Source organism: Vombatus ursinus, unplaced genomic scaffold (genome assembly GCF_900497805.2).
Source record: "Vombatus ursinus unplaced genomic scaffold, bare-nosed wombat genome assembly UNPS02014798.1, whole genome shotgun sequence".
NCBI lineage: Eukaryota > Metazoa > Chordata > Mammalia > Diprotodontia > Vombatidae > Vombatus > Vombatus ursinus.
Window position 1 is genome coordinate 80,769,479 of NW_020954576.1, and position 25,142 is coordinate 80,794,620.

The 25,142-nt window shown below is 40.3% G+C and overlaps 1 protein-coding gene across 1 annotated transcript in view; it reads right to left on the reverse strand.

The window, feature by feature from the left end:
* Nucleotides 1-405: 405 nt before the first annotated feature.
* Nucleotides 406-25,142, reverse strand: part of LOC114049472 (dynein heavy chain 14, axonemal-like) — a 343,809-nt gene continuing 319,072 nt past the window's right edge. Inside the window, exons 81-86 of the mRNA XM_027870712.1 lie at nucleotides 21,462-21,658; nucleotides 18,645-18,757; nucleotides 14,365-14,507; nucleotides 8,600-8,754; nucleotides 2,494-2,640; nucleotides 406-615 (exon numbers count right to left, since the gene is read on the reverse strand). Coding sequence (XP_027726513.1) covers nucleotides 406-615; nucleotides 2,494-2,640; nucleotides 8,600-8,754; nucleotides 14,365-14,507; nucleotides 18,645-18,757; nucleotides 21,462-21,658 — 965 coding nt within the window. The remainder of the gene's footprint in view (nucleotides 616-2,493; nucleotides 2,641-8,599; nucleotides 8,755-14,364; nucleotides 14,508-18,644; nucleotides 18,758-21,461; nucleotides 21,659-25,142) is intronic.

Below are 25,142 nucleotides of genomic sequence, written 5' to 3' on the forward strand. Positions count from 1 at the left end.
GGATAGGGGAAAGGGCACTGGATTAAATGCTAAGATTGGAGCTCTAGTTCTGGCTTTGCCACTAACTAGCTTAGGTACAGCACCTGTTCTTGCTGGGCCTTGGTTTCCTCATCTGATTCCTCAATCAATGAGGGGGTTGGACAAGATGATCTCTAAAGCACTTTCCAGTTCTGTAATTTTAGGTTTGTGTCTGATTTGAGAGTGAGGATGGGGAAAGAGTTAAGGGATGGTTTGGGAAAATTTCATGGGGCTTTAATGAAATGGGCACATATGTATTAAATATTTATTGAAGATGCTCACGACCTGCTTTCTAACATACAACTTCTCTTTTATGTTTTGGTCTAGTGCTTCTTCTCAGATGCTAAATCTTACTGGGCTAAGGATAAATAGGAAGGACATTTTCTTTCATTCATTGAGTTCACATAGCAATACCACCCGTCTTGTAATCCAGTGAGGGGGAGGCTTCTGTGTTTGCAAAAGCACTGACGTTATGAAGTTGGTAAATATGCTAGGAGAGGCCACAGATTCTGTCCTCCGAGGGGTCCGGTAAACTGGACATTCATAAAGCTTCTGTTTTATGAAGACGTCCTTGAGACTACCCATTGGAGTGGAAATCTTTGAAATGAGAAAAAAAAATCAAGCAGTCACATTGCATCATTCAGGGCAACTGAATGACATTTTTTCTTGGCTAGATTTGGGGGGTTTTGTTAATAACTCAGTGTAATGAGAGGCCAGATAGTAATGTATCTGATGTTGAGTATTATGACAGAAAACCAGATCATTTAAAATCATCATGACCATGGTTTTCTTTATAACAATATTAGCAGCTGTCACTTCTATAGTGCTTTATGGTTTGCAAAATGTTTTCATCACAACTCTGAGGTAGATAATGGAAGTATGATCATTCCCATTTTATAGGGAAAAAAGGATTTTTAGTGCATTAGCTAGGACCTGACTGGTTTCAATAATGCATACCCTGATGTAGTCACATGTATTTAAATTTGCATTGTAAGTTATAATTATGTAAAATATGGTATTTGGTTCTAGCCCAATGGATACATGAAGTACAAATTTAAATAATATTGACTACTTCAGGGGATTCATTATTTGAACTAATTGAGACCTGGCTATATTCCAGGGTTCCAGTGGATCTGCCGTCTTGCCAGTGGTACTGTTTACAACAGAGCAGATCACAGTGTAACCAGGCCTGCCTATACCAGGTGATTCTTGTCCATTTCCTCCCATAAATTTGCCAGAGGGGCAAGGGTATAGCAGTAAATATTTTAACAACTGGTTTGCCAGAGGAAAAATGTAGCTCAGGACACACTTTTATATTTAATCTGGATTATTAATATTTTCTCCATCAGTTTCTTGAATCTAGACAATCAACAAAATAAAAAATCAAGCTCTGATTTGTAGCTTTTGATAATTTCTGAAGTGTAAATGTTCACACTGAAAATTTAACTACTGGCTCTCTTCTGTCAATGGAGCTGGCTCCCGCAGGCCCTTGAGAGAGAGCCTTATTTTTTTTTTTTCTTCTCTTGACATCGTGAAGACTCTTTCTTGGCTTTTTGGCTAAGATCATGCATATGCCACTAACCAATGAAAGATAAATCACATTTAATGATCTCAGGAAATACATAACCAGTATCAAGTACATGTCATTGATGTCATAAGCGTCAATCATATATACACTTATAAATATTTATAAAATATATCTGGTTGACAGTAGTTATAAATATCAAGAAACATCAAGTACATAGGACCCTACAAAATAAATCTATATTGCTAATTCAGTTTATAAAATCATATCCTGTCTCCATCTATCTCTCGTCATCAGGACTATTATTGAGTTATCAAACTGTCTCACCTTGGTGATGTGTGCTATAAATATTTCAGTTCTACCTAATGGCATCACAGAGTCTTACTTAGTTGGCAGTGGCTCAGCTTGAATTTTCAACTTTGATAGTCTAGGCTCATAATCTGCAATCAATCTTCCAAGAACCCCCTCAATCAATAAACATTTATTGAAAACAGAGTTCCTTCTCTGTTCTTATCAGTGGAATTTCTGATATGTCCTCTATCTTTGGATTATCCCTTAAGTGGATTTTTTGTAAGAATGAACTGTAGTAATAAATGCTCATTCCACTTTGGACATCAGTCTAGTAGTGCTTGGTGCATAGTAGGTGCTTAATAAATATTTATTGACTGATTGATTAACTTGTAAACATCTGTTGAAAATAAAGTTTATTTTTTGAAACGATTTGTTCTTTTTCAGTTTTTAGCACTTATTTCCTAGAAAGAACAAATTTCTGCCTCGGAGTTGAATTTATTTCAGATTGGAGTGTTATTTTGAGCTGTGCTAATTTTTGAAAAAAATTTATTAGGTCATATGGCCCATGTATAGGTGGTTTGCATTTTTGCAGAGAGAAAGTTAGCTAACCTCTGGCTTCTGAGAATTTGTGATTTGGTGGTAAATGACTAAATATTTACCTTTTGAGGCAAAAAATGTATTTCTGGAAAATCAGAATATCTCTCTCGAGGCAGCGGGTCATCCAAATATTTTTCTTCTAGGTTCCATTTTGCTCCTTCCATATATAAACCAAAAATGATAACTCCAACGTTGTCACGTTTAATGTCCTGAAACCAAAAAAAGGTAACGTCAGTGAACTCAGGCATTCTTTTAATAAAAGCAGGAGCCTGGAAATAACTTGCATTTGGAAAGATGTCATCCAAAGCACTGTCAGGGAAAACTTTCAGTATAAACTGATGAACATGGTTACGATGAAATAGATTCCAGGGGTGTTCGGGAGCCAGCTTAAACCTACTTCCCCTCCATCCCAGAGCTGATAGTTAAATTTTCAGTGTGAGCATTTATATCTTGGGAGTTGGGAAACTACAAATCACGGCTTGTTTTATTGTTTTGTTGGTTATTTAGGCTTGAGAAACTGATAGAAAAATGTTAATAATGCTGATTAAATTTAAAAGTATGTCTTGTGTTTTTGTTTGTTTCTATGTTTCTCTTTTTCTTTCTCTCCCTCTCTTTTTCTTTTCTTTACTTCCTCCCTTTCTTCCCCCCTTTCTCTCCTTCCTCTATCTTTTTTCTTTTTCTTTCTTTCTTTCTTTCTTTCTTTTTCTTTCTTTCCTTCTTTCTTTCTTTCTCCAGTACAGCACTGAGTTGATTTTTACTTTACTTCATTTACTTCCCAAGGACTATTATTGCAGCATGGATTACAGTTGAGGAAACAGGAAAACTGAGGTTAAGTTACTTATTCTGAGTCACACAGCTAGTAAGTGTCTGAGGCTGGATATGATGTGGTATGTGTGTGGTATTGTGGAAGGGATCATTGGATGTGGAGACAGAGATCCTTGGTTCAAATTCTGGTTCTGCCTCTTGTAACTGGTGGGACCATGTGCAAATTACTTAACCTCTCAGGGCCTCAGTTTCCTTATCTGTAAAATGTAGGGGTTCTATGGATGCTTCCAGTCCAGCCCATGAACTGTGATTATATGAGCTCCTTGGAACATAACACTCCATTATTGCCCCTTCCTCTCTCCTTTCAACTCCAGACTTTGTCAGACTTGCGTAAAATAGGTCAATGTGTGAATCTGAGGCCACCTGAGCATTTGGTGTCTGGGAAAAAGCAGAACTAACTACCCCCTTCAAGTACCAGGATATTTTCCTGTCTTATATTTTCACAGACAGCTAGGTGGTGCAATGGATAGAGTGTCAACCTGGGAATCAGGAGGACCTGAGTTCAAATCTGCCCTTAGACCCTGGGTAAGTCACTTAACCCTTTTTGCTTCAGTTTCCTCATCTGACTTGACTAATCAATTTAGAGAAAGAGAAATCACATGAAAGCAAGCTCACATCAGTGATTTAGTCAAAACATCAACTCCCAGAGACTGTCCAACACTGAATTCATGCTTATCCCAATCTGCTATACCCCCTACATCTACAGCCACTATCCTCTACAAGATAAAGTCATATTTTCACGGGTAGCCCTGGCCCTCGAAGATCTGGTGAGGTCCAGGAAACTTGGTGTTGGATGCCAGGAAAAGGCAATCATATATTTACCAAAAAGATTAGCAATAAGATTTGAAATGGAACAAAAAGAGTTTCTGATGAATTTTCAAGCTGAGAATTAAATTACTGAAGCCCCTTATTCTGTCTTTGAGGATTTGGGATTGATCAAGGCTTGCTGCACCTAGAAGGGATCTGGATTGATAACACAGAGAGAGCCTTGGCAACAAGTCAGTGCTTTTCAGCTGGAGTGTTTTGGCAGAGATTCAGCCATAGAGAGATGGGTGGCAGGAAGGCCTGCTGAAGCTGGGAGGACGGGAGGGGTGTACCCGCAGTCTCCTCAGGGAGGGCCTCTGTGCCTACTCAGATAGAGCCTGTATTCATCAGCTACAACAAATTTATTGTTGCCAGCAGGTGGAGAAGCCTGGCTCTGAGTGAGACTTGATTTCCAAGTGAATGGTTGCATGAGGGCTGAAGTTTTTAAAAATCAAATCATGTTTCAACTATAGAAGGGAAATCCTACTGGGATTCATTTTTCAAAGTAAAGAATCATTTTGCAAAAAGAAGGAAGGAAAGAAGGAAACATTTATTAATTGTTTTTGCCATTAATTGTATTTATCATGTGCCAGGAACTATGCTAAGTGCTTTACAAATATCTCATCTGATCTTCACAACGACGCTGGGAGGCTCATGCTATAATGATCCCCATTTTACAGTTGAGGAAACTGAGGCACACTGAAGTTGAGTGACTTGCTTAGAGTCACATATCTTGTAAGTGTAATAGAGTTATGCAACTGAGGCTGGATTTGAACTGGTGTCTTCCTGACTTTGGGCCCAATGGATCATAATTCCCTTCTCAATTTTATTTTTGTGAATCTAAGTTTTAAAATAATTCTTTGCTTTAAGTGAGGCTGGGCAGCTAGGTGGTGCAGTGGATAGAGTGCCTGGAGTCAGGAAGACCTGAGTTAAAATTTGGCCTCAGACACTTGGAAGCTGTGTGACTCTGGGCAAGTCACTTAACTTTGTTTGCCTCAGTCTCCTCATCTGTAAAGTGATCTGGAGAAGGAAATGACAAACCACTCCAGTATCTTTGCCAAGAAATTCCCCAAACCGGGTCACAAAGAGTTGGACAGGACTCAACAACAACAACAACAAGCATATCCACTATCTTTTGATGTACATATCCTAGGACAGAGGTGACCCAGCAACTCCACAAGCGTGAAGGCTCCATCTCCCTATGCCTGTCACAGGCTCCTCCGGCTGAGTCTCTGTGGCCCCCCAAGTCACCAGCTCCTGGGCTGGACTGGAAGCCTCTATAGAGGCCGTCTAGTAGAACCCCTACATTTTACAGATACCAGGCTCCTCCGATGAGCAGCCTCTTCCAACACCCCGAGGCTGGCCCTCAGCCGGACCGTGCTAGTGAGGCACTCCAACGGGAGTGGAGTCACCTCCAGGCCATGGTGAAACAATGGCAGTAGGACGGGAGTGGATTTCTGAGAATACAAGGTCGTCTTACAAAACCAGTCTCCTAAGAGAATCGTACATCTGCCATCAGGATATAGATAGGTATATGTGTATGGATTTACACACACACACACACACACACACACACACACACACACCCCTCTCCTAAATATACTTATTCGCTGTTTATGGAACCCGAGACCCAGACACTCTTGCTACTGGGCATCGGCTGTTTTGCCATGCCGGTCCCCTTCTCCCACTGGTGAATTCCTTCCAGGATGGGCATGTTCAGCTGTCCTTTTGACTCTCTCCCAGACTTGCCTTTGACTCTGTCATCATGTCCTCCTCACATGTACCTTCTTATCCACTTCCCCCTTCCCACTCCAAATTCACTCTTCTCAACTCTGGGCAGGGACACCTTTTTTCCCCTCGTTTTCCTATCTTCAAGCTTAAGCACTTTGCCTGGCATACAGTAAGTGCTTAATAAATGCTCACTGCCTGCCTTTGGGACCAAAGCCTCCCACATCATGCCTCAGACACCAGGCTCTTGCCTCCAAGATCCATCTCAGTAAGAAAGACTCAGATACCAGAACTCTAGTTGGTGCAAGAAATGCTACCCATACCAGATCCAATCTCAGAGAACTGTGATTTAAAATAAAAGTAGCTAGCATTTGTTAAGCGTCTACTATGTGCCAGCACCTACTGTGCTAAGTGTTTTATAATTGTTATTTCATCCTCACAATAATCCTGGGAGCTAAGTGCTGCGGTTATTCCCATTTGACAGATGAGGAAAGTGAGGCAAAGAGGGGTTAAGTGACTTGCCCAGTGTTACACAGCTAGTAAGTATCTGAGGCTGGATTTGAACTTGGGTCTTCCTGATTCCAGGCCCAGCATTATATCTATTGTGCCACTCCTGAGGTTGAGAGCCTCAGTTAAAATCTATTACATGTCCATCTTATGGCTATCAAACTCCCACCTTCTTTCCTAATGCCATTGATGCAGAATAGCTGTCTGCCTAAGCAAAAGCCACCTCTTTCCCTTGCTATTGCTCTTTATTTTTCCTCCTCACATAGTCTTTGGCCCCAATCTCCCAAGTCCCCAGGTCAGCCCTCTCCACTCCTTCCATTTTGTGCTCTAAAACTCATGTTGTATCATGAATAATTGTCCTTTCATGTTAGATCATTTCTTCTTGGCATTCCTTCTGTTTTCTGGCCCTCACAACTTTCCTCAGAAGACACCATATTCTTGACCACCCTCTCCAGTATTAGATGTGTCTCCTCCCATACCTCCCCCCTTTACTAGACCAAGAAGATAACATTTTATCCCTGCCCCCTCCACATTCCTTATTGCCCTCACTCATCAAATTCTCTTTTGAGGCTCTCTATCCAGACATATGACTTTATCCAGATCCTGGTAGCAATTATCCACTGGCCCCAGTTCATTATTCCCCTTTTCTTGAGGAATTCAGAATGTGGTTCACATGTCTTATTCAACCCCACCTTTTCACTTAAAACTTAGGGATTTTAATGTATACAGTAATGTTTTCTCAAACGTCTTCAATTTCATCAACATCCTCAATTCCCATGATCTGAATCTTTACCCTCCCTCTCATCACAGGGATGGTTACACCTTTGATCTCACTATCCCCACAAGCTTTCACAGACTTACAGCATTGGACCTCAAATGACATCTAGTCCAACCTCAATATATGTAAGGAATCCCTACTATATAACATTTCCAATGAGTGGTTGTCCAACTTCTATTTGGAGATGTCCAAGGAGGGGGAACCCAGGACCTCTTGAGGCAGCTCATCCTACTTGTGGACAGCTCCAGTTGTTAGGAAGTGTCTTCTGACATTGAGCCTAAACTTTCCTATTTATAACGTCTACTAATTGCTCCTGGTTCTGCCCTCTGGAGTCATATTGGCAAGTCCAGTACCATTTACCTGTGATAGCCCTTCAACTGTTAGAAGACAGCTATAATTTCCCTCCCGAGTCCCTCTTCTCCAGGCTCTACTTCCACAATCAAAAACTCTGAAATTATTTTATCTGTCACCTTCTAACCATCCATCTCTCCCTGCCCCTCACTCTAAAACATATTATTCATCCTCATCCTTATCATTCAGTTTCTTCAACCCTCAGGGCTTTCCTAAGCCATGTAGCACTTCCACTCTGGTTTCCCTCCTTTCTTCCCTGTCCAATCTATAATTAAACAGCTTAATTATATACTGTCTTTTAATCCCAAATCCTTTGCCCTATTATCTAATCACTGTTCATGCTTTGCCAGACTCCAACCCTGGAATACCCCCACCTGTTCCGCTACTGGCAATTAGGAGGATGTGAAAATGCCTTATGTAGTAGGTAGAACTTAAGCTAAGCTTAGAAGGAAGCTATGAAGAAGAAGTTACAAAACACATTCCAGGTATGGGGGACAGTCTGTGCAAAGGCATGGAGGTGGGAAATGAATAACATAAAAAGAATATCACATAGGTCAAGTTGGTTGGAATGTAGAATGTATGAAGGATAATAATATGTTGTAAACCTAAAAAGGTAGAAGCTACACTGTGAAGGGGTTTAAATACCAAACAAAAGAATTTTTATTTATCCTATAAGGCAACTGACTTAGTCTACTTCAAATTTTTGTTGTGTAATCTCAGTTGGGCTCTTACTCACGTGGTCTGCTCTTTTACTCTAGCCTATAATGAAAGGTAATTCTTCTTCCTGTTGACAAGTCCAATTCCTGTATTACAACTCCTGATCCCATCCCCTCCATGACCATCCATTACCTCCCTAATCTTTAATCTTTCCCTATATACTGGATCTTTCCCAACTGCCTAGAAATATGCCCAGACCTCCTCCACACTTAAAAACCTTCATGTGATTCTACCATCCCATCAAGCTATCCTCTATTTCTTCTCCAATTCGTATGCAAACTCCTAAAAAAAGTCATTTACATTCATTGCTTCTTCTTCTCTCCCCTTACTTCCAGGGATTGATTTCATTTCCAACAGATGGTATATCCACTAAGCTGGAAAGAGGGATGGAGAGAAAGCGACAATCTATTATATGATTTATGAGTTGAATCTTTGAAAATAACCAACTATCTCATTACCTTAAATGCTTTCTTCAGCATGTACTCTCTAAATGGGAGACTTCTAGAGAGTGTTTCATTCTGGGGGTCACTGATTACATGATGACTAAAACTAACAGAGTTTACAGAGATTTTTTTGGATCTTGCATAATTCTGCAGCACAGCCGTAAAGAAACCTGCGGTATTAAAACAGATAACAGTAATCAATCAACTCACCCAATATTTTATTAAGTGTATTATTATTAATATGTACCAGAGAGGAGAGACGAGGGATAAGGGACTGATCTTACTTCCCTAATTACTCTTCCAAGATGAGTGTATTTGTGCTCCTTGTTTGCCTGTTTGATTAAATGTGTCTCTGTGTCTACCTTTCCTTTTTCTTGCTAGTTCCTGTCTCAGAATAGGAGGAGATCAATCCATGTTACATACAAAGATATGGGCTTAGGCCTAAGCTAATTCCCCAAGTCACCTAAACATTCAGAGGTGAAGAATAGTCCATTTTCAGAACTGTTATGACCTATGACGGATGGTCAAGCTGCTGCTGTTGATAGATTTTATAATCTTGCTAATAAAATTAGTTATTAGTGTAACTCTTTGACAGGATGCCAGTGGTGCGATGGGCCTGGAGTTGCCATTTGGGGTATTTTTCCTACTCAAACAGCTCAGAAGACTAACTGCAATTCCATACCTATAAGCATAACAGTTTCATACTCCACAGGTTTAATTAGACCTGGTAAAGCAGAAACAGATACTAGCAAGTTGATAACCAAATTGAGTAGGGGTGATAGAAAGAAAGTGCCTAGTTTCCCTTCATGACTTCAGGTCACCAGGCCTAGACATAGCACACAAATACAACTGGTAGATGTGATGGTTAAGCCACTGTCAATGATATCTGAAAAATCCAAAGGCCTCCATCGCTTAGGATTGGAAAAGAGCAAATATCTCAATTTCAGAATGGAAAGAGAAATGCCAACCAGAAGCCAGTGAGCCTTTGATTTCCAGTAATATCCTAAAATGTGTCATTAAAGGGATGGTTAATGAGCATCTAGAAAGAAAAGCCGTGATCAGGGGGCAGCTAGGTGGCACAGTGGATAGAGCACCGGCCCTGAAGTCAGGAGGACCTGAGTTCAAATGCGGCCTCAGACACATAACACTCACTAGCTGTGTGACTCTGGGCAAGTCATTTAGCCCCACTAAAGCCTCACTAAAAAAAAAAAAAAGGCAGTGATCACAGAAGCCAGCATAACTTCATCAAGAACTGATACTGGTATCATCTCTTGTTCTCTGCTCCTTTACTCTAGCCTGTAATGAAAGGTGATCCTTTATCCTGTTGACAAGCCCAGTTCCTGTATTAGAACTCTTGATCCCATCCCCTCCATGACCATCCACTGCCTTTATAATCTTCAATCTTTCCCTATATACTGAATCTTTCCCAACTACCTAGAAATATGCCCAGACCTCCTTCACCCTTAAAAACTGTCATGTGATCCTATCATTCCATCAGGCTATCCTCTATTTCTTCTCCAATTCATATGCAAACTGTTCTTTGGCTCACGTAAACTTTGTGTTCAACTTTTTAGCACAGAATTGAATCTGGTTCTCAAACTATGCATTCCTCATAACTACACTTGCACCGGTGTAGGTTAAGGGTCTTCATTATAACATCATAGATTTAGAGCTGGAAGAATTTTGGAGATCTAGTCTACTCCTTCATTTTACAGATGAGGAAACTGAGGCTCAGAAGAGTTAAGTGACTTACCCAAGGTCACACAGGTATTAAGAAGAAGATTAAGATTGGAATTCAGGTTTGCATCCAGTGTTTTCCCACTCTACCAAAGTATTTTCCTTACCTTTTGTTACTACAGTTAATACGGGAGAGAGGCATTTTTGAACTTTCCTCTCTTCCCCAAGTTCTAGCAGCTTTTTCAGGGAGTGCTTGGTAGTGTACTATTTGCCTTGGTAAAGAGCAGTCACAGAGGGCAGGGAAACATTTCTAACTGGGAGATAGAAGAGTATTGATAATGCAGTAATACTCTCGGCATTGTTGACCTGGAGCATAGCTTTTCATTCTGGGTGCTATATTTTTTTTCTTTTACAAAGGAATATTTGCTTCAAAGACATAGCAACAATAAACACACAAACATTTCCCACCAATATCTCTAAGACATTAGATATCGATAAACTGGAGAGGTGAAAAGCTTCCTGGCTGCTGGGGAAATTTATAATTTCCAAATGCAGCAGAAGAGAGCCACTGAGGTAACAATGATAATAGCTAGTGTTTCAATAGCACCTACTATGTGCCAGGTACTATGCTAAGTGTTTTATAAATATTATCTCATTAGCTCCTCACAACCACCCTGGAAGGTAGGTGTTAATATTATTTCTTTTACAGTTAAGGAAACTGAGGCAAAAAGAGTTGAAGTGACTTGTCCAGGGTCACAAAACTAGTAAGTTGTCTGTGGCTAAATTTGAACTCAGGCCTTCCTGACTCCAGGCCCAATGCGCTAACCACTGGGCCTTCTAGCTGCCTCTAGCAAACATACAAAAAGACAAAACAAGCTCCGGGATGACAGAATCTTAAAGTTATATGCCCTTACAAATATGTGCCAAGTGAAAATTCCATCAATCCTTTCAGCAAATACACACACCCCTACCAGCTAAAATAACTCAATCACTTTTGAAATCAATAAAGACAATATGTTTTACATTTAGTGATTCTAAATGATTGGTAAGTGAGAGACAGGACAACTGGCATATGGGGTACAAGGAGCATTCTATATGAATACCTGGCTTTGGATGCTCAGTTCAACCACAACAGACATTTATTAGCCTCCTGCTAGGGGCAAGGCTCTTCACTAGTCACTGAAAATGAACAGAAAAATGCAAAATAGCCACTGTCCTCATGAAGCTCTTGTTCTGTTGAACTGGTTTGTTACTAGTTGAGTTCCTTGTGACTTCCCTTTCTTGTTTTTATTTTGGTGGCTCTGTGGCCTCATTTATGCAGGTAATCCTTCTACTAGAGAATCCTGGAAGAGGGAACGCTTACATAAATGCCATCTTCTCAATCTCTCCGTGAACTCTCATCCTATGTGATTTTCATCCATGTCATTTCATAAATTCTTCATAGGGGAGGAGTTCTTAATCTGGGGGGCATGGACCCTCAAGATTCTCATGGATAGATTTCAGGGTGAACTTGAATGGGGAAAAATAAATTAAAACTTTATTTTTACCCTCACCTAAGTGAAATTTAGCATTTCTTATAAATTTTTAAAATTTATTTTCCAATTATATTTTTTAACAATTTTTCATGTTCATTTTTAAAAATTTTGAGTTCCAAATTTTTCCTCCCTTCTGCCCTTCCCCTTGCCCTTGAGAAGGCAAGCAATATGATATCAATTGTATATATGAAGTTATGCAAAGTATATTTCCATTATTAGCCATGGCTGCAAAAGAAAACACACACACAAACTCCAAGAAAAAGAAAGTGAAAAAACATGCTTCAGAGTTCATCAGTTCTCCCTCTGGAGGTGGATAGGGTTTTCATCATGGGTCCTTCGGAGTTGTCTTGAATTACTGACTTGATCGGAGTAGCTAAGCCTTTCACCATTGATCATTGTTACAATATTACTGTTACTGTATACAATGTTCTCTTGGTTCTGCTCCCTTCACTTTGCATCAGTTCAGGTTTTTCTGAAATCATTTTTTATAGCACAACAATATTCCATCACAATCACATACCACAACTTGTTGGCCTTTCCTGTAGTGATGAATGAATGAAGGAGGGGGGTTCATAGAGTTCACGAGACTGCTCGTGAGGCTCACGACACACAGAAGTTGAGAGCTTCTACCAAAAGAGATTTTTCTCAATGTGCTGAAAGCCAACCTCTGGTTCCTAGACTCTTGGGTTAGTTGCTCTCTCTTTCTATTGTCTCTCATCCTCAGTTTCCTCAGCCTTTTCGGCTATTCCTCTTGTGGAAGTTTCATTGGTTAACAAGCTGCAGCCTGCTTATTCCCTCTTCCTCCTTATGCATTCCCCCCCACCCCACCTCTGCTCATCAGCCTCTCCTAGGGGCCTAAGCACAAGGCCAGTGTCCAAGGGCCCTAAGATTCTGGTGTTCATTGCCACCCTTCTGAAAAAGAGCAATGATTCTGGGTTAGTCTATAGCTGATTTTGCAAGTGCCCAGCAATTCTTGTGGAGTGGCCCAGCAGTGATTAAGTTAAAAGATGGGTAGTTGGAAGAACAGCAGAGAAGTGAGATTTCTCTGTGTGTCAAAGAGCAGGCTGTCACCTAGTACTGGAGTCATTCCTGTGATTGCACAAACTCATCAATTTTAACAGGGACGGGCCTGGGTTACAGCACCCACATATCATCCTATTTCTTTTCTGCTCATTGTAGCTAAATTCCTCAAAAAGGCTGTCTGTGATAACTGACTTTCTCTCCTCTTACTCTCTTCTTAACCCCTTACAGGGGAAGGGAGCAAGCATTTATATAGCACCTACTATGTGACAGGCACTGTACTAAATACTTTACAAATATTATCTGATTCTGTCCTCGCAACAACCCTGGTAGGTAGCTGCTTTATTATTCCCATTTTACAGTTGAGGAAACTGAAGCAAACAGAAGTTAAAGTACTTTTCCAGAGTCACACAGCTAGTAAGCATGTGAGACTACATTTGAACTCGTCTTCCTGATCCTAGACCCAGCACTCTACATGCTATGCCACTTAATAGGCACCTATTATGTGACAGGCACTGTGCTATAAACTCTAGGGAAACAAAGACAAAACCAAAACAGTTCTTGCTCTCAAGGAGCTTACATTTTAATGTGGAAACAGCATGCACATACATAGGTGTATATAAAACAGATACAAGGCGACCTAGCATACAGAGACGTACTAGAAGCTTGGGGGACCTCATGAAGAAAGTGGTGCTTGAGCTGAATTTAAAGAAAGCCAGAAATTTGAGATTCACCTTAGCTTCCCCAGACCCTGGCAGAGGGACAGAGTGGGAATAGTGACAGTCCTACTGACAATCCTCTGTCTTCCAAGGCATCTTCCTGCTTTTGGAACCTGGGGACCATGATCAGTTCTCTTTTAGAGAATCTTTGAAGCTACTTGAGCCCTGGGCACCAGCACTACCAGGGAGCCTACTTTCCATGCCCACTCTCACCATGCTGTTATTGTCTAGATACAGCTCTTCTCCTGCCCCCTTCTTTAGAGGATATAAGTACTATCAGCTATTCTTGAAATTCCTGCTCTTGGGATAGTTTTTTTTTAAACCCTTCAGGAAGATTCTTGCTCAGAGACAAAGCCAATGTCACAATGACCTAGTTAGGCTTCTAATCCTTTGCCATTAGAAACTCATTCTTTGGGTTTAGGGATTGGACCTCCAGGATTCTCCTTTTAAAATGAAATTACTCTTGGGTAGAGTAGTCCAAGAAACCATTATCAGCAAAGAATCCATGAACATGAATGACTGGATGCCAACTAGTGTAGAGAGTCCCGGAAGGATTAGGGTATTAGGTTGGTTTGAAAGAAAAGATAGAGAAGTGAAGTGAGAAGGTGATTAGAATATTAGGTTGGTTTGAAAGGAAAAGTAGAAAGGTGAGGTGGTAAGGAGTTGTTTGGAGAATGGGGGGGGTAAGTGAGTGAGGATCAGAAGAGGATAGGCTTAGATGGGGAATATAGATGAGGGGGAAATTGAGTGCCAAAAGAGGTTGTGTAAGGGCACCCAAGACCAAGTGTCAACTTGACAATTTCACCAAGGGCAAGCCCCAGGTTCCTACCTTGTGGGAAGAAGAAAGTTGGAAGCCAGAATCGGGTGGGAAAGGAGTTAGCAGGATCTGCCTCTTTTTCATTATCTTTCTCTTCATATTTTTTTGTTTGACTTGGAAAGTAATGCTTCCAAGTTGTAGTCATTTTGGTATATCTGAAAGTAGACATAGAAAAGGCTTTGAGATGGCTGATGCCATAAAATCTTTCTTAAATTTATAAGATCTCAACTGAATTGATTAATTTTTATTCAGTCAATGCTGAAAAGATACTATTTGCACTATGTATATACTGGTGGGTGTTGGGGAGTTTAGATAAGGCCTTGTCTCTGTTCTTATGGAGCTTGCAGAAAAGTAGGAGAGTATGATGGAAACATAGACAAGTATAAGACAAAATAGTACATGATAAGTGCACTGGAGAGGTCCTAAACAGAATCCTTTCCTATTAGAACATGAACATCCTGAGGGAAGGGATTAATTTTGTCTCGTTATTCCTAGCACCTAGCACACATTGTATGACATATAGAAAATGCTTAATAATGCTTCTTTAACTCTTCCAACTCTTTCCAACCTTTTCTTGATTCTTTTCCCTTTTATTTTAGTATCTAGTGCAATCCAGGCTTCCTATCCTTTACCTTCAGAGAGGCAAACCATGGACAACTCTGAAACTTATGAAAGAAAAGGAGTAGCTATGGGGTTGTGAAGAGAATTTTCTGTGCATGAATCCACTACAAAAACTAATCAGTAGCCATCTCTATCTCTGCCTCTAGGGACTTTCTTTGTTGGGGTTTCATTCTGTAGAAGGGGATTTAGGTAGTGACCATTACATTGGGTTTAGAAGAGTTTGAATATTTGCAACTTAAATCGGGGTGATTATAAACCACTTTCACTCCAGGTTATGAATCTGAGAATAGGAAGATGAACTTACAGTGACAGAAAGCTTGCAAAGGAGCAATATTTCTAAAGAATTACCTTGGCTTCATAGACTCAAGTGTCACTTTTTGCAGGAGACTTTTCTCAGTTCTCCCAGTTACTGGTGCCTTCCTTCCAAGGTTACCTCTTCTCTGTATGTATCTTATATACATCTGCTTACATATACATACATATATGCATATATATATATAATGTATAAGCATAAACACACATATATACATGTATACACAATATATTATATCCGTGATTAGAATGTAAATTTCCTGAGGGCAGGGACTCTTTTTGCTTTTGCTTTGTAACTCCAGTATTTAGCACAGTGCTTGGCACATAGTAAGTGTTTAGTAAATGAATACTTGTTGATTGACTGATGGGAAGATACCAGAGTCATTGTATCCTACAGGCACACAATGTTTATATGTTGTTACACAGAAACACAAACCAAAGGGCATACAAATCAAACTTTTAGGTCCTATCAGGTCCAGGAACTTGCTTGGCTGGTCTGACCCAGAGCAAGCAGGACTACTAAAAATATCCAAAAGAGGAGGACTCAAATTACTCTCAGAAACCAGGCACAAAGGTACCTTGGATTCACTTCTGGTCTCTATTATTGTATCTGTACAACAGTGGCACGAGAGTGGAGATGATATTTATCATCTCCTCCAGTTACTTTTCTTCCCCCATCCTAGTTTCTCAGCTGGGGTCTCTGAGCATTATCCTTCCCATACTCACTCAATTCTAATAATAATAACAACAGCAACAATGATGACAATAGCTAGCATTTACATAGTGCTTTGAGGCTGGCAAAGCCCCTTACATGGTCACTCAATTGATCACCACAACAATTCTGTAAGGTAGGTGCTATTATATAGCTGAGGAAACTGAGGAGCAGAGAAGTTAAGTGATTTGCTCAGGGACTTGTAAGCAATTGAGGCAGGCTTCAAACTCATATGCAGAAATTTTGCATAATCCCAGACAGTACCTCACAACCTCTCTACTATTTAATTGGGTTAATGCAAACTGTGGGAATTTAAAACAGTTAGAGGTGGTGGGAATTGGGTGAACCACACTGACTCCATTTTGTGACTCAATTCTGGAGCTAGCTCAGTTCCCTTTGTATTCAATTATGACTGTAGTCCAGCTTCTGTCTTGTGAGAAAACTTTATTCAATTGTGGGGATTGTGAAAAAACATTATTGCATTGTTTGAACCTAGCCCTGCATTTGAACCTCTATGTGCTGATTAGAGACCCTTAGCTCAGGACCTCGGTTATGCCGACCAGAATCCCAGGCAGATCCAAAGATTGATGCAAGAAGTTTTTTCACAGTTGTACATCTCAAGCAACCCACGTATCTGAAAACTGGACCCATACTGTTAGCTTTACCACAAATTCCACAAAGCCATGGTTGAACCAGGAAGAGGCTCTATTAACGGCCTGGGAAGGCTGGGAGTCCCACATGTGAGAACACATGTGTCTATAGATACACACCTTTTTATTCCCTATTTCTGATAAGAATTTCCCTCTTCTGTTTCCCCCTTGGCTGGGTACTGTAGAGGTTACAACCTATCTGAAGCACCGAATTTCCCCATGTGAGTCTCTGCCCCTGCTTATATCTCCCACTCCCCATAATTTGGCCACCTGGCCCTTATTTACTTTTGCCCTTATTTAGGTATGCCCATACCTCTTTTGCTTAGGATACGGATATGTTAATCTATACCTAACCTCAGAACTGGTTTTTGCTGGTTAGTCTATTCACTCACCAATTCTACTTTATGGCTTCCTTTGTTCAACTTCCACCTAGCCCTTAGATTGCATTCTTGTGGAAATGAAAACTAGCACTTCTCACATTCCCTCCCAGTTTAAACTGACTCCAATGTTGTCACATAGGCGTCCACCCCCTGATGAGAAGCAATATTCCCAATACTGGTCAATCAGTTATTGTTTCCATTTTCCTTTGAGGGAATACAGACACTTTGGGGGTGGGTGGGTGGGACACCTCTTTTTCTGATTTCAGGAAACTGGACCTGTTCGCTCCCCCTTCCCAACTCAGAAAATCCCTAATCTTTCCTCCAATTAGAAATCAGATTACCTAATTTTGTATCCTGGTTAATTGTTTTCTTTTAATTAATTGGTCTTATTTGATTGTTTTTAATGCATAAAAATCTGTCTCCCCTTGTATTGGAGTCCAGTACCAAAGCTGAAGAGAGAAGCCTGGTCCCAATTTGTTTTGCAATTGGCATCAATTGCTTAATAAATTGATATGCTTGGAAGCTCAAACCTTTGTTTCCTCAGTCATTTCATCTTTCACCTGTCATAAAACCTTAAAGTGCTATATAAATGTTACCTACTTTTTATCATTTAAAAAGTAACATCTTTATATCTTTTTTGTTTTATATTATCTTTATATCACTTATTTATAATATCTTCTACATATGTGTATTTTAAAAATTTTTTGCGAAACAGGATGGCTGTCTTGGAGGAAGGCAGGGCAGGCAGTCAGGGGAAATTCTAGGTGATGTAGAGACAATATATTAAATTAAAACAAAATTTAAAAATTAAAATCAAATTAAAAATTAAACAAAAATTTTAAAAATTAAAAATAAAAAGGTAATGAAATAAAATTAAAAATTAAGCAAAAATAAAAATGAAAATGAAAAATGAAAAAAAGATATATGACAAGCAGTGTGGTATAGTGAATAGGGAATTGGTCTTGGAGCCAAGAAGACCTGGGTCTAAGGACCATCTACGATAAATACTGGCTGTATGATGCTGATCGAGTCACTTTAGCTCTATGTGCTTGTCGACCTTCTAAGACTAAAAGTAATAGAAAAGGCTTCAAGGTGCATCAATTCAGAGAGTCTCCTTACCTGGGAGTTCCCTTTAGGAATAAACACATAGGACCAGTCCCTAACCCTAATAAAGAGATATGCTGCAATTATTATGTTATACTTCTATTAATCCAGCTATTTTGATTATAGAAGTCTATCTTTATTATACTCTTTTGACTTTTGGAAAGTTTTAAGGTAGATAAACTTGTAATTTTAGGTTTCTGCACTCAGAAGGAGTTTGGATCATTAAAAAAAAAATGCTTTTGTTTCTCCAGTTTTTCTTTAAAGATCTTGCCAAATCTTGTTTTGAGTAATAAGATACTCCAGTGCCCTCAGCTGCATAGAAGGATATTCAGAAAGGTGAGCTAGATATGCCTGCCTTACTTTCCTGGTGGAGGACCACAATGCTTACTGAATGCCTGCTCAAAATATAGGTCTCCATTCCTCTAAATCGGCATTAGCCTAGATTTGAAAAAAATTCAGATGCCAGAGATGTGCATTTCAACAAGTGCTTTCCAGCTAATCTGCTACCCGTACCGAAAATATATAGCGTCGTAGGCCAGTTTTGCCCAGCTGTCGATGAATGCCAGTCGTTGCAGAAGAAAGGTGATCCAGTCAGACAACACCTTTCCAGTATCATAAGAAGCTCGCTGTTGGGATTGAGAGACAGACACATGAGATTATTATTATTTTTTTTTGAAAGAATGACTTCTAAGATCACTATTTCATTGCAAACTCTAATAATGGACTCTAGGGTCAGACAGTAGAGTAGCCAGGAAGATCTGAGTTCAAATTCATCCTTAGGCACTTACTAGCTGCGTGACCCTAGGCAAGTCACTTTGATGAGGGTTTCATTTAGTTTCAGAAGCTGAGATCTTTGTCCCTTTTCCCTTTGCCCTTTTTCGCCAAAAAGGAATTTGGCTCCCATTTGTTGAAAACCCTTAAATTTTTAGATTCCCCTTACCTCCCTTCCAAAGCCTTGGCCTCGCCTTTTGATATGCATCTTTCCTCCCTAGCCCTGAAAAGAACCTGGCTTCAGTTTGTCTTCCGGTCCCAGAAAAACCTTAGAGTTTTAGAAACTGCCTTCATTTCCCTTTGAAAGCTCTCTTTATCTCTCTTTGAAAGCCTTAGCCTTACCTTTTAATCTTATTCAAATGCACCTTTGCCCCTAGCCCTAAAAAGAAGTTTGTCTATGGTCCCAGGTCCCTTTGAAAGAAAACTTCTACCTTCCACCTCCCTTCATCATCTATTCTCATTGTTTATTGAAATCTCTCAGACCTTCCAAAGGGAATTCTCACCTGGACCCTTTTTCCCAACCACATCCCCTCATCAACTGGCCTTTCATTGTGGCTACACCCAATCTCCCCTCCATTGTTTTACCTTCCTGTGGCCCCTGGCCATTTCCCACCCTCAATCCTAGCTAGGCACCATGAGGTCCAGGACCCAGGAGTTCTGTTCACCCCAGCCTACTAGCCACTCCCATCCAGACCTCCTTAGGCCCTTCCTCCCATCACCCCAAACTACTTGGCCACTCCTAGATCCCTCCCACAGTCTTTCTGTACTTAAGATCCACCTTAGCCCCCATTCAGATGCTTAGCTTTTCTCATGCCCAAAAGACTGAGACTGTCTCATGCCTGCTCGTCCTCATGGGTGTCACTGAGGTTTGGGTTCCTTGGGAGTCTGGCCTATATACTTTATCTTTAATAAACTCTCTCTCTGGCTGGAAGAAGATTTGGTTGAATTCATTCAGGCAGACTTGGCACCACGATCTTGGGGTGCCTCTGCACATAGGAGCACCCCAAAACCTCTAAACCTCTTCAACTTAACCCTGTTTATTTTAGTTCCTCATATGTAAAATGAGCTGGAAAAGGAGATGGCAAATCACTCCAATATCTTTGCCAGGGGTTACAAAGAGTCAGACTTGACTGAACTGACTGAATAGCAAAAACCCCAGGGTACTCCTCTCCTCTGACTTATCTAAAAAGGGAGTTAGTTAAATGGATAGTAGATGGAGAGGGTTTAGGATGGAGAGGGCTGCCTAGTAACCCATGACCCTTTTGGCCTCTGAACTGCTTATGGAGGCAGCTGTGAAGATGGCTGGGCCAGGCAGGGTGGCCCATGATAAGCTGAGTTGGCTGCCTAAGCCTATGGGATTCTGGAGCAGGGCCCACCCCTGGACTGAACCTAACTGGCGGCATTGATTACAAACAGAGACTGCTTAGATTCTTCCTCTCCTCTTTACCGTCAACCCCCTGATAATTCAATAAATATAGTAGACCTAACCCAGCTGATAGTGTTAGGTTTTATTATTGTTTATATTTTATAGGTGGGCTTAGAGAAGTAACTATGCCCAGGTTTATAATACTAGTAGGTTTCAGAGGTTCTCTGACTCTGAGTCCAGTTTGGGCTTGGCAGCTTCTTCTCACCACACTCACAGAGTCATAGAATGTTATAGCTGGAAGAAAATCTTAGCCATCACCAGGTTCAACCTCTCATTTTACAGATGAGGAAACTGGAGTCTGGAGAGGTAAAGGCATTTGGCAAAAGTTGCAAAGCTTTTTCTGAGAATGTCCACTGCTCCCCTGCCTTGCTGCCACCAATAAGATGCTATAATTGCTTTTTACCTTATTAGAAATAACTTTTCACTTCAGGAGACTGGATGTCAACTACAGTTTTCCCAGTCTCTTTTTAGTCATAATTGGCCCATCCCACTAACCATTACTCTAAAACAAGAAAGAGATTCTCTACTGTGACGAGTGGTGAGTGTTTATGGTTGTCCAGGGACAACCAGGGACAACTGCTTAATTGTTTAAGTCAGTGGTGTCAAACTCAAATACAAATGAGGACCACTAAACCATAAATTAGGATCCTTCAGGCTGCATATCGACGTAGAAAATCACATATTAATATTATCTATGTTCCCTTGTATTTTTTTGTTAAATATTTTCAAATTACATTTTAATCTGGTTTGAAGCACACTAGGGAATGTTTGATCCAAGTCACTGAGGAGAATAATAATGTGTCCAAAAGTATATTGGATGAAGACTAAGGGGAAGGGCTGAAAAAGTGTTTTAACTCATTGGTTATTAAGTAATTTAAAATAAATTGTTATTGAGCAAGCCTAACTATATTGATTTTAATGTTAATAAAATATTTACTTAAAAAAAGATATTATTGCATGACACAAGACCTATCCTAATCATATTAAGCATCTTTCCAGAGTTGGCACAAACTTGATTTCACAGAAAGGTCAATTTGTTGATTAAAAGTCAAGTGTTGACCTGCAAAAGAACATTGATTTCATTTACATATCTTTGATCCAAAGTTCTAAATTGAAAACTACGTGCCCCTTACCTGCCATAAGTCAGGTACTTTGTTATTAATGAGACAATCATAGATCTCTTCCAGTTTCTGGTTGATGGTGGTTTCACCTCTGACAGCTCCCTGGAGTTCTTTCAGTGACTGGTGGATTAGGGATAGTAATTTATCAAATCGACCAATTTCTTGACAAAGGAATGTTAACAAGGCAGAATGGAGGAGGGGATCATAATCTGGTTTAAAAAAAAAAAAGAGGAGGCAACGATATAATGTCCCAGAGAGAAAGAAAGAGGCTGCAGACAGAGTGGTGTTTGAAGCTAATGCAATCTGACTAGGCTCATCAAGGTAAGTGTTTTTAATAGATCTTAAAAAGAATTTAAATGAGAGACAAGCCACTATGAACAGCAGGACAGCTGAACATTTAAATGGAGAATTTATCACAGCCTAGTGGCTGAGATAATGTGATCCCTGACTCTATGTTCGCATTAGTTGAAGATAGTAGTTAGAGGAACATGACTTTGAAAACACCCAGGCAGCAGACAGAAAAGCAACAATAATAGTAGCTCATAGATACATAATGGTTTGTGATATGATTTCCTCAGAACAGTCCTGTAAAGTACATAAGGTGAGCATTATTAGCTTCATTTTATAGAGGAGGAAATTGAGTTTCAAAGAAGAGTAGTGACTTGTCCACACACATACAACTAATAAATAGAAGAGAGAGGACTGAGCTTTTTGGATTCTAAAATTGGCTTGCATACCGTTCAACTACTTGGGCTCTCCTTATATTTACATAGATAGTGCTTTGAAATTGGAAGTGACATCAAGGGACAGGACCTGTTCTTGTGTTAGAGAATAACTCTGCTCTTCAGGAGATTGATTTAGTCAAAGCTGTGTCCACATCTGTAATTAAAGCACCAAGCTATGTTGTAATGAGGGGCTACTGTAATCTGACCTCTCTTCTTTGTGTTCTTATTCGTACTGAATTTTTAACACCTTAACTACTCAGTTCCTCAGCCTACTCACTTCCTGTGACCTTCTCTTCTACCCACCTCAGCCACATACAAAGATGGTCATAACCTTGATTTTGCCATTAACCGCAGATGCATCACCTTTATGTTCAAGATTCCCAAATCTCTTTACCTGACCATAATCACTTGGCTTTCTATCTCTCCCTCTGCCTTCCCTTACCAAACCCTACTTTTTTTTTTTAATGCTTCAATCTATATTCAAACACCATCAGTTCTTTCTCTGGGGATGGATGGCATTTTTCATCATGAGTCCTTCAGAGTTGTCTTGGCTCATTGTATTGCTGAGAATAGCTAAGTCATTCACAGTTGATCATCTTAAAATATTGCTGTTACTTTGTACACAGTACATTTCACTTTGCATCAGCTCATGTAAGTCTCTCCAGGCTTTTCCAAGAGCATCTCGCTTATCATTTCCGATAGCACAATAATATTCCATCACAATCACATACCACAACTTGTTCAGCCATTTCCCAATTAATGGGTATCCCCTCAATTTCCAATTCTTTGCCTCCAGAAAAGAGTTGTTATATTTTTGTACATATGGGTCCTTTTCATTCTTGTTTTATTTTATCTCTTTTTGGATACAGACCTAGTAATGGCATTGCTAGATCAAAGGTATGCAAGGTTTTATAGCCCTTTGGGCAGTTCCTAATTGTTCTACTGAATGATTGAATCAGTTCACAACTCCACCGATAGTGCATTAATGCCCCATTTTCCCACATCCCCTCCACCATTTGTCATTTTCCTTTTCTGTCCTATAGCCAATCTAATAGGTATGAGATGGTACCTCAAAATTGTTTTAATTTGCATTTCTCCAATCATTGGTGAGTCAGAGCATTTTTTAATATGGCTATAGATAGTTTGATTACTTCATCTGAAAACTGTTCATATTATTTGATCATATATCAACTGGGGAATGGCTTTTATTTTTATATAAATTTGACCTGGTTCTGTGTATGCCAAACCCTACTCTTTCCCCACACTATAACCTTCAATTCCTTGACCCTTCAGCTCTCTTTGAGGCCATCAACCCTTGACCAGCCACACTTTCCTCTCTTCTCCATCTTGACCCCTTGGTGAACTAGTTCAAATCCACCTTATACTCTTGAGTCTATGACCCCCTTATCATATCTTTGGTTGTGCCCTGACAAGCCTCAGCCTTAGATTATTCCTACAATTCATTACCTTAATTTCTATACATGTACTGTTAAATGAAGGCAGAGAAAATCTCATAGCTGTTCTGATTGGGTCTACCAAATTATGTTACACAACTTCAGCTGGGCCCTCATTACTACTAGGTAGTCCTTCTACACCTCCCTTATGAACTCACTCCCCAGCAGTTGTTCCAAACCTTTTCATCCCTTCTCAAACCTCCCATCGTTCCCCCTCCCCTCACCCTTTCAACTGAGAACGTTGTTTCATATTTCGCAGAAAAAGTCGAGGCCAATCACTTCTTCTTCTCCCTTGTTCTTCATCTCACATCACTCAGATGTCTTCTGCCGCTATCTCCTCCTTCACCCCTGACTCATAGGAAGAGGTGGCCTAGCTCCTCACCAAGGCTAGCCCCTCTACCTGAACAAGAGATCTCATTCCATCCTGTCTCCTCCAACATATGGCCTCCTCTGTCATCCCCACTCTATCATTTATCTTCGATCTCTCCCTAGCTACTGAATCCTTCTCTATTGCCTTCAAACATGTCTTCTTCATCCTCAAAAACTCCTCACCTGATCTTTCTATTCTTGCATTTATCCTTTATCTCTTCTGCTCTGTGGCCATATTCCTTGAGGAGACTGTCTACAAGCCACATATCCACTTTCTGTCTTCTCATTCCACCAAAACAGCTCTCTCCAAAGTTATTGATGATCTCTTCACTGCCAAAGCCAATAGACTTTTCTCAATCTTCATTCTTTTTGACCTCTCTGAAGCCTCTGACATGGTTGATCACCCCTTTTTTTAAAGACAATTGGGGTTAAATGACTTGACCAGGGTCACATAGCTGGTAAGTGTCTGAGACCCCTGACTCCAGGGCTGGTGCTTTATCTACTGCACCACCTAGCTGCCCCTGATCATCCTCTTCTTTCTAGGTTTTTGGAACCCCACTCTCTCTTGGTTATTCTACTTATCAGACTGCTTCAGATTAGTCACTTTTGCTGAACTGACATCCAGGTCATATTCTTTAAACATAGGTGTCCCACAGGGATCTGTCTTGGGCCCTTTTCTCTTCTCCCTCTATACATTTTCACTTGGTGATCTCATGAGATCTCATGAATTATCATTTTTATGCTGATGATTCTCAAATCTACTATCCTACCCTAACCTTTCTGCTCACCTCCAATGTCATATCTTCAACTGCCTTTTAGACATCTTGAAATGAATGTTCAGTAGACATCCTAAACTCAACATGTCCAAAACTAAATTCAGTATCTTTCCTCCTAAATCTCTATCTCCAAACTTTCCTCTTACTCTTGAGGATACCACCATCCTCCTAGTCCTCCTGGCATACAACCAAGTGTCCTCGAATCCTTACTATCTTTCAAGCCCCCATATCCTGTTTGTTGCCAAGGCCTATCAATGTCAACTTTGCAACATCTCTCGAAATGCCCCCTTCTGTCTTCTGACAAGACCACCACCCTGCTACCAGGCCCTTATCATCTCACCCTCAGAATACTGTAATAGCCTGCAGGAT